This window comes from Montipora foliosa, chromosome 2 (assembly GCF_036669935.1).
Source record: "Montipora foliosa isolate CH-2021 chromosome 2, ASM3666993v2, whole genome shotgun sequence".
In the NCBI taxonomy this organism is placed as follows: domain Eukaryota; kingdom Metazoa; phylum Cnidaria; class Anthozoa; order Scleractinia; family Acroporidae; genus Montipora; species Montipora foliosa.
The window spans coordinates 2660066-2670685 of NC_090870.1; the positions used below are offsets into that span (position 1 = coordinate 2660066).

The 10620-nt window shown below is 40.1% G+C and overlaps 1 protein-coding gene across 2 annotated transcripts in view; it reads left to right on the forward strand.

Annotated features, from left to right (window-relative positions):
* The first annotated feature begins 5443 nt into the window (after positions 1–5443).
* The window catches only part of LOC137988721 (putative histone-lysine N-methyltransferase PRDM6), a 5887-nt gene continuing 710 nt past the window's right edge, over positions 5444–10620 (forward strand). Inside the window, exons 1-7 of one of the 2 annotated variants that reach the window (XM_068834700.1) lie at positions 5444–5641; positions 5711–5987; positions 6339–6525; positions 8028–8275; positions 8371–8644; positions 9075–9212; positions 9798–10620. The exon at positions 9798–10620 is cut by the window's right edge and continues 710 nt beyond it. In XM_068834700.1, coding sequence (XP_068690801.1) covers positions 5937–5987; positions 6339–6525; positions 8028–8275; positions 8371–8644; positions 9075–9212; positions 9798–10384 — 1485 coding nt within the window. In that variant the 5' untranslated portion in view covers positions 5444–5641; positions 5711–5936 and the 3' untranslated portion in view covers positions 10385–10620. Of the gene's footprint in view, positions 5988–6338; positions 6526–8027; positions 8276–8370; positions 8645–9074; positions 9213–9797 lie in introns of both variants that reach the window. The other variant, XM_068834694.1, reaches the window with a different exon arrangement.

A 10620-nucleotide genomic window follows, 5' to 3' on the forward strand; every position in this document is an offset into this window, starting at 1 on the left:
ATAAGTAAGTGGCAACATGAAGTATCTTTTAATTTGAATTTCCATTTGTAGACATGCATGCAAAGATATACACAACCGTACATTTCTTTTACATTCATTTGAAAAATATAATTAATCAGGGATCAATGACGTTCGTTTTAGCAACGCCACCCCTTTTCCCATACATGTATGAATAAAAACCATGCATCTTTTACTTAAATAACAGCCATGAAACCTGTGTTTAGAGTGGTTTTTTAATTCCCCAATCGCGTTCCGGCCGTTAACTGTTCAGACATAGTTTGAAGTCGTTGTAATATGCGCTTATTCCGACTTCTTCTACTTGTATCCAACGTACCCTGAGATAAAAGTCAATCGCAGAAGAACGAAAGGCCTTTGGCTGCCTTTTCTTTTTGCGCATTGTAGTCAATGTCCTGTTTTGGCGTCCTCACGTTCTACTAAGCCTGTTTACGTTGTTTTTTTATCACATACTGAATGTTGATTGGCTGATTGGTGGATTTTTCTTAATCACGAGGGCACTTTTGGTAATTAAGAGGGTATGATTACTTGATCCTGATTGGTTAACCTTGCTTATCCCGAGCAAGCGACCTTACAAGAGAATCTTCTTCCAGATTCTGACTCTGATTAAACTGCTTTTTGTCCACACATAAAATACATTTTAAGCGCAATTTCTGTTGGCAGCCACGATTAATGGAATTCAGTGGACTTTGATCAAATCAAAGCGAGTTAAGTTGATTGTCATTTGTCCGGGCTTCCCTCAATAATTTCATCCTTTCTGTGATAAGCATGTAATCGCAATGTGCCCTCGTGCAATTAAGGATTAATTTCACTAGTATTTTCAGAGTTTTCCAAATTGCCCGAGTATTCGCGACTCGGGCAATTTTGTGAAAACTTTGAAAATACGCGAGAAATTAATCTTTAATTGCCCTCAGGCCCATGCGATTACATATACGAAGCAAACTCAAGGACTATTTTAAGAAAAGGATGAGTTCATAGGCAAAAATACAAGGAAAGTATGCCCAAACTGAATGAACCGCACACTTGACAACAGGCCATGACAAGTCTGTGCGGTCCTGGGAACTAGATAGGGGTCACGTGACCCGTGTCGTGTTGTTCCGTTAGTCTGAACCATGTGCTAGTCGACTTGTTGTGTTCCGTGAGAGTATTTAAGCTGTTTCGTAGCTCGATACACTACAAAGTCTCTGCAGGAACAGAGACAAGCGCACGCGAAGATATGACCAAAGGCACTCACTAAGCGAATACCGACGATCGCATATGAATTAGTTTCGAGTGTAGGATGACAAAAAAAGTCGATAGAACCCGGGAAAATTTCGTGCGCCGGCAAACCCGCGTGGGCACAATGTATACGATGAACACACTCATGTACAGTACAATGTGATTGGCTTGAAAGCCAAGACAAAAACAAGAGACTGAACAACAGCAAAATGACGTCTTCAAGGTAATGACAAAAGAAGATGCTGAAATGCGCCTTAATAGCTAGCCTTTGAGAGATGCCACAATACGTACAGCAGTCCAGGCCGTTTTTGAGTTTTGAAACTGCGGAAATATCAAGTCACTCTTTTATTACTGTTAAATTAGACCATTGAAACTCGCTTTTTTATGGTTTACCTAAATATGAGGGGCCTCCCAGGAAGGGGGTGCATGTTCCCTATAAAAATTTAGTTGTTCCCTTGCTCCTCAAAAATATATTAAGGTGTTCCCCGAAATTTAAGTTTGTTAGTCGCGAGGACTTTTGTAAGCCATTTAAGTGATCTGTAAGCCGTTTTAAAAGAGTCTTCTTATTAAGGCCGAGAAGTCGCCATTGCAACGTGGATTATGGGATTTCCGGCCCTTCTGCGCAGTCTCAGAATTTTACGACAGCAATGGTTGCCAGCGGTTAAAGTGGACTTTAAATTGCACCTAACCCCAAAATATTTTTTTTGCTAAAATGAATCTTTGCAACTGTTCGAAACGCATTGCGGCCATTTTTTCATTTTTCTAACAAATCCTGGCATTTTATAGGCTTCGAAAGTTGCGAAAATCCAAGCACCTTTTGTTTACGACCGAGTCAGAAGGGGAGTGGGTCTATTCCTGGTTTGACGTCACAATCTACTTTGCCTGCATTTTTACAAAGAGTTAATGCAATGTAAATCAGTTTGTGACGTCAAATCAGGAATAGACCCACTCCCCTTCTGACTCGGTCGTGAACAAAAGATGCTTGGATTTTCGCAACTTTCGAAGCCCATAAAATATCAGGATTTGTTAGAAAAATGAAAAAATGGCCGCAATGCGTTTCGAACAGTTGCAAAGATTCATTTTAGCGAAAAAAATATTTTGGGGTTAGGTGCACTTTAACTCTGTGCACAGTTTTCGGGGACAAGAGTGCCCAGCACATACCCCTAAAAAATGCGCGCGCACGGATTAGTCGCCCTATCACGAAAAAACTAAAATCACGGCCAAAGACGTATTTCAGTGCATGGCAAAACATACAAACGCACATGTGCAAAAAGGTACGAGCTAGGAAAGTTTTTGTGAAAACTAAGAAACGCATGCGCAATTTCATAAAACACAAAGCTACCCACTACTTCATGAAAAATATGACGCAAACAGCGGCGACAAACGTTATAGACAAGCGCACTGCTTGAAATTATTTACTTGACGTTTCGTATGCTTCAACATATATCCTCAGACGTGACCGTTAACTACAAATTTGAACTTTTTATACGTAACATAACTTTCAAAGCAGTGGTCAAAATTTGTTGTAGACTCACTCGACTACGCCTCGTGAGTCCACAACATTTTAACCACTGTGATGACGAATATCGTTGTCGATAAGAGTACAGACAACACTGAACCACTTTTGATTTGTTTTTTACCACAATATTCAACGCCAAAGAAAGTGTTTATTTCAGAGCGTGACCAAAATCATAACTCAAAGGAAGAGCAAGCGTTGTCGATAACTTTCTCGCAATATGATTGGTTTATTTCCCAAAATGAGCGTTCCTGATTGGCTATTACATTGCGTGACAAATTGACGCAAGCATGACGCGGGCAGCGTTGTCTAGACTCTTATCGACAACGGCAAATCAGCCAATCAGATTGCGAGATTACAAGCAATTGCGGTAAAATTTGTAAGTAACGGTCACTTCTGAGGATGTATGCCGCAGCAGACGAAACTTCAGGTAAATAATTTCAAACAATGCACATGTCTATAACGTTTGTCACCACTGTTTGCGTTTTATTTTTGATAAAGCTAGATGGCCAAAGAAAAATGTATGTATCCACTAATATTTCAGAAACGCGTTCTATACAGAGAGACCGACGGCGTAGGTAGCATCAAAATGGTTCGAACCTTGAAAATGCGTCTCTGCAGCTATTACAGGAATTTAACTGAGTTAGTGCTAGGTAAGGAAAGAAGCGAGGAAGGAAACTGACGAATGTTTGTAAAGCTCTGCAAACGGACAGTTAAAAACGGACTGGTTTGTTTAGTTGAATGAGAATCGAACAACCGTGTAGGAGGTGACGGGATCGAATTCCAGAGTAGGGGATATAGTTCCCCCTGGCCTTTCCGTGGACGCCGGGGGGCGTTTTTCACTTCCATAACTGACCGTCAACTGCGCAGCACGCAGAGTGGCCAAAGTCTCCCCAAACAACTTCATAAATTAATTTTGGAGATAATTCGTAAAGAAAGTGTGATTGCGCGTCGGTGGAAAAGCAAAACACAACGCTCAAAACGTCAGCCACTCAGTCTTTTCATCGTCAGTAACTCCCCCTTTCTCAACTTTTTTGCCTGTTAATTAAAACGAACTTTTAAAGGTAGAATTATTGACGATGAAAAGACTGAGTGGCTGACATTTTCAGCGTTACCCCTTTCTCAAAGCGATTTGATAAAAACTAATCTCCAGGCCCCAGTTGTTCGAAGGATGGATAGCGCTATCCACTGGATGACTCAATTGGTTTTGCTAGCGTTTATTCAATGGATAGTGATTTATCCGGTGGATAGCGTTATCCACCTTTTGAACAACTGAGGCAATATTTGTAAGTTAGCCCTGAAAAGCCCTGAGGAGACTGGGGACCAGTAAATATACTTTCATTTTAAATGAAAGAAATAGAGGATATTACATGGCCGCGCGGAGATACGAAATTTCTCTTCGAGTGTTGACAAATGTTTCACGAGAAACGCAGCGAACGAGTGATACATTTTTCAACTCGATAAGAGAAATTTCGTATCTCCAAGCGACCATGTAATATTCTATTTATTATATAAACACCCAATGAAACACTAAACCATTTCACGAAAGGCATCGAAAGGCGCGATTTTCATATGTAGCCATAGCAACAGTGATCTTTTCACGTGAAGATATCATGTTTTCGCGCGAAAGCTCACTTGGTATTGCATTGGTGTTTATATAAAAATGTATATATTCAACCCTTTTCATACTTTCATTTTACTTTAAGTTTATAGTCAGTCTGGTAATGAAAACAATCAAAACAATCATCAGCTTTGGAATAATCTCTTACATTCGGCACGTGTTCTGGAACATACGAAAACACATTTTGAAACTTTTCTATAAATATCAGTTGCATTCACTATTTCAATGCAACCATTCAGTTTCTAGAAAGCTCCCGCCATAAAACAAAAGACGCAATTATGCAAACACAGATGACTGAGTGCAAACAGCCCCTAAAGCCCAAGAGGGGGAGTGTAAAGGAGGTACTTGATACTGATGTCGTGTGTTAGCTCTACATTGTAAGTCATATCCTTTCTAGAACTGGCAGATCCTGATTAAGAAAGACTCGTTTCAAATTACACACTATTTATTACAAAAGAGGAAAAAAAAAAACATCACCTGTTAGGCGGCACGTCCCCCGCAGCAGATATAAAACAGCGCCTCCCTGCTACCCCACCCAGGCCTTAACGCTTGTTGGCCTTCACTTCAATAACAACGGAGGACCATGCATGTTTAGCTTCGGATATTTCGTCTGAACTCAAACCTTTCACTTAAAGGGCAATTGGTGGATTAGAAAGACAAAGATCACTTCCTTCACTCAGTGCAAAGAACAGACTTCTTGTTCTTCCAACAATGGCAGCATTGTTGTTCGAGCTCATTTGCATTGTGCAGACTGCCTTCTGAAGTTACCGCGAGCGGTTACTGAATAGAGCAAAGTTTGAAGAAATAGATAGATTTAGTCTATTAGCAAGCTGACTCTCAATCAACTCAAGTTTGTTGTGCAACTTTGAAGCAACACAAGAATTTCATTACAGGTGTAAATAAATGCTCATTAATCCAGTATACGTTGTCAACATGCAAATAAATCGGTGACCACTGGAGCCCTCGAACTCGTGCAACCTGTCACTGTCACTACAACTATTTGTACATAGCTTCAATATTTGTATTATTCTATCGGAAACCACAACCCAAAATAACCATCATCCATTCCTTGTGGCAACTCAATCAGTTTTCATTTGCAATAACACTCTTTATGCTTGGACGCCCGCAGAAATTCTCAAACAATGTGCTAGCGAACTTGAATATGTTTCGATATGTTAATCGATGACAAATTACAAGCAATGACAGATTATTTAGTCGCTTTAGTAATGACCATTTGTAGATCACTTAAGTTTGTTCAATACTCTAACCAGGTATACATATTTTTTTTGTGACCAGAGAGAAAGGCTAACGAAATGAAGAGTTTTTTTATTATTTTACAGTTAAAAGGCCAAGAAAGACCCAAATGGTAACCAATCACGTTCGTTTAAATGCTTTCCTTTGGAAACCAAGCGTGGATAAATGACAGCTTCCTCAAAAGAGCATTTTCGAACACTTAATCAATGACTATCACTCCCACTTCTTCATTTGCGTTGAGAATTTTAGCAAGATAGTGCGACGAGTCAATTGAGTTCAAAACTAATTTTCAATCCGATAGTCACTGGGAAGATGTCGTCTTTGTTTAGCGAAGAAACCAAAAGAAGATTGGAGTTAGATTTGGTAAGTGTTCTTATCTGACTTCTTACACAATGAATGTTATTTTCCGCTTTGCCTAGGACTGAATTCATTAAGAATTCATACTGCGGGGTTAAGATTAAGTGACCACAATAACTTCCATAAAAATTAAATTCTACTGCATTTTGAACACACAGCAAATTCGATGAGAAGGATGTTTTTAATTTTCTTTATTATTCTTCCAATTGTTAATTCAATCGGAAAGATGACATTTTTGTTTGCTTGTAAATCAAACTCTGCTCTAAAACCTGTTTATTTAATTCATTTGAGATCAATGTCTAAGTTTAAAATGACAAAGTCATTTGAGGGAGGTAAGGAGATGGTTTGTTTTCACAGATAAACCAACTTTGTGTGCCGACCAACCTTGAGCCAGAATCTCCACGACAAAGCCGAGAAAGATTAATCAGCCCCAGTGACCTGTTCTCAGTTCTTTACGGAAAGACACAGCCACAGCAGGTGAACATGAAAACCCCAGCGATTCAAGGAACCTCTAAGTTCATGGCAACAGAGGGAACCCAAACAGGTTTGCTCTACAGTACCTTTATCTTGATGAAAAAACCGTACAATCACGCGTGCGCGAGGACACGAGAGGCAAGATCACTCGCGCGCGGTGTAATCCATCAATCTTGCGTGACATTAGGCAATTTTCGTTGGCACAGACTCTTGAGCACTAGGGTAATTAATGCAGTATACGTAGACGTATTTGCGATACTTTACCTATTGATTAATTAGTTAACACAGCAAATTATCATGTTATCTAACTGCCATCCACAACACTGAGCTTTGTTCAAAAACCCGAGTTCACATTATTGGCCAGTGAGTTTACGATCACGCCACTGACACTTTGCCGTCATTTCATTGACAGCTCAACCGTGTACAGTGCGATTTCCCAAGAACGATAATCTCGCTAAAAACCGCTTAAAACTAAAAAAAATGTTACAGGAAAAATACTCGACAAACGTTTCTGCGAACTATTGAAATGGAAAGAAATTGTCTTCACACGTGTTTCGGCGCGACGCAACATATTTAATTTCTCAGACTTTTCTCACAATAAAAAGCAAATCAGCCATGCAAAGCTCTTGCAGTATTGTGTTGGACACTTCTCAAATCCCATCTAACTGAATTGAGATTTAATTTAAACCGTTTCCGAACTTTATGTTCCTAAATCTCGATTTTTTACCTTGTAAAACCAAACTGACAAAATTCGTCTGTACAATGCTCCCTTAAATTTCATGACTATTGCCTTCATTCGATTTTCGAAAAGCAATCCATTGAACAGGCAGACGAAAGATGCACTCGGGGGCCTAAAAGGAATGTCGGTTTCTAAAATTAACTTAAAAGGACTTCACGAAGCGTAAAAATCTTTCATCCGTTGCTCAGATAATTCTGTGCAAGAATTCAATGTTGATTACATGAACAAAACGACTTTGCAAAAGACTGGTCTGGGTAAGGATTCATCTCTCTGAAAACGTTCCTATACAATGACAATTGCATCAGTGTTGAAGCAACACGAAATTAATATTGCCCGGTGACCCGTGTATCCTACGCCTCTTTTACAAAAGAGACCCCTCTCGAGACGTCAGGAATCAAGGGCGAAGTGCACAATGCTGTGTGTTGGGCTGAAGCCGATATGCGCTGCACAGAATTAAAATTGAGTACGCACTGAAGTTAATTTAAAGACAGGAGTTACAAATCAACAGAATCAATAATTCAATGATTTTGAAACTAAAGTATTCAAAAGACTAAAACAAAGCTGCCACTTGACTGATGTCTAACGATACGAAATAACTTTGAACTACCACTGGTTTCAGTTGATCAAAGAGAAATTTGAAAACTTGGACAACTGAATATACCCAAAAATCCATTTCCGTCAAATTCAGTGCCCACCAAAAAAAGATCTTAGAGAATTCTTAGTGCTGCGATTAGTACAATAATTTTAAGAAGGGCACAAATAAATGTGTGCAGTTATGTTCAAGATGTAAAACACGCAAATTCTTTACATTTCAATATGCGATTTTTGTCTAGCAATAAAACCTGAAGAATGTCCATTGCACCGGCAACCCACTGGGATGCAGACCGGCAAAGCTCTTCCCTATGCTAGAAAGTCACTACCTCCGGAATGTAAGCTGTGTCCATCGAGTGTAGGGGGTGGGGAGCTTGGTGTCTACACCAATCAAAACATTCCGTTGGGAACATGGATTGGTCCATACGAGGGAAGACGGATCCGTCCTTGTGACGTTACAACAAATATGGATACTTCACACATGTGGGAGGTGAGATAACAACTTTATCGTGTGAGGGGTGTCATTATCTCACCATAAGTGAAGCCAGTTAGTATCAACACTTTCTCACCCTCTTTATTCAACAGATCTACGAGGGAACAACATTATCATATTACATTGATGGAAGCGATGAGAACACAGCCAGTTGGATGCGATTTATTCGCTGCGCGAGGCATCAGGAAGAACAAAACCTCTTCGCATTTCAATACAACGGAAACATTTATTACCGAGCATTTAAGGACATTACTTTTGGAACCGAGCTGCTTGTTTGGTATGATGAAAATTATCCCATGTACATGGGAATTCCACTAGGAATTCAAATAGACGCGGTTTACACAACCAGTAGCACACCAATCACTGGTAAGTTTAACTGGAAATCGTTATTCGATTCCAGAGTTTACTTAAGATACAATCACTTAGTCCCTTAATCATTGAGCCCGTCTTGCACTCGGTTAGGCCGCCACTGAGGCAATTAGAAAGTCAGCAAGTAGGGCATTCAAGCAAGTCTTCATGGGAAGGAAGTCATTCAATAGACCATTTCAGAGTTCATGTCTGCCCCCTCTAAGCGAGACGTTTTTGTGATGGTAATTAGTTCTACTAATTTTCCTACTTTGACTTAGACTCGCTTTGAAGAAGAGGCAGCCATGAACTCGGAAATTCCCCATTGGTCCGGTTGATACTAAATTAAATACAAAGGAAACAACTCAGCCAGCGAGTCTGTCAGTCAGTTACACGGTCAGTGAATTGAGGTTTCTGTGATTTACGTCCTCTTGTTTGATTCCATCTACAGTCCCACAGGAAAAAAAGCAAGGAGATTCAAACCAGACACACCAGTATAGCAGATCATTAAAATCAGCAACATCATCATCTGAAAACTGTCTTTCCAATACACCAACCCAAACCAAAGCTGCTGTAAGAAGTTACCAAGGTAACTCGATGTCATTAGCTTATCGACATGATGACGAGAATGTAAACGATTATGATCTCCGTAAGCTAATGGCTCAATAGTAATCAACTTAGAACGATTGTCATTCAATCGGAGACGAAAAAGAGAAGATACTGAGTTCTGTGCGTCGACAGGATGGTTGCAAAGTCCATGGTTATAATCTGCTGCAGAATGATGAAAAATAAAGTAGGCTGATTTTTGAGGTTTTTCTCCAGGTGCTTCAGTTTTCGATTTCATCAATGAAAAACCAGCATTACATTTTACTTCAAATTATCTGCTTTGAGGTGATTAGCAGCGTCCTTAATCAGTAGAGCGCTTGAACTCGACTATGTAACCTTTAATTTAACAAGGAAAGTATTATCATCTGTGGTCTGTCGCATCGAAAACAAACGGAAACCTCGTGATATAAATTCAAGTAAGGAGATTAGTAATGATCGCAAACGTTCATGACATTGAAGAATTCCTAGAGGTGTTAACATCTTCCATACATATTGTTAATGTAATTCTACAGTGTAAATAGAAAACAACATGAAGCTGAATTTGAACATTTAGATGAATGTGTTTCAGATCCAAGAATCTCTCCAACAAGCCATAAGAACCTCCCTCCATTGGTACCAACTAACTCCCTAAAGCAAAGACGAGGATCTGTTGAAAGTGGTCTCGCTGAGAAGCGGTCATTCGCAGAAGTCAGTAATTCTGTGAGTGGTGCAAGCAACTCTGAAAGCAGAGTGGTACAAAGTCAACAGCGAGCCGTGAGTGAGTTAACTTCGTGGAAGTGTCGGCAGTGTCATAAGACATTCACCCAGCGAGTTGCTTTACAGATGCACGCGTGTCCTTCACCGCCGTCTAAACCTTTCCAGTGCGGACAGTGTAGCAGCACATTTAACAATTCTTCAGAACTGCGCGCGCATGTGGCATCCCATACTACTGAACGGCCTTTCAAGTGCGGTTTCTGCTCGCGAACATTCGTTGGCGCGACAACGCTGAACAATCACGTTCGAACTCACTTGGGGCATAAACCTTTCGCATGTGAGAAATGTGGAAAGACATTTTCGCAGGCAATGCATTTGGCGAAACATACACGGGAATCATGCAAATACGAGAGTAGTTCCAGTGGATCTGATACGATAACACAACAGTCAGTAATGTCATAGGGCACGAGGCAAGAACAGTTTCGATCGTCGGAATCCGCTCCTTTCTGTTTAAAATTTGGACACAAAATGTCATTATCTAAAACGGAAAGGAGCAAGGCTGGGTTGAAATGTGGAGGAATGTATTTCGAAAAACAATGTCTTTGCTCCATCAGGGTTTTACCGGGTTTTCTCTTTTCGGTTTTTTATGGTATTTACACTGCTGATCAGATGCTTCTTCTCGCTAAATGGTCCTTGCT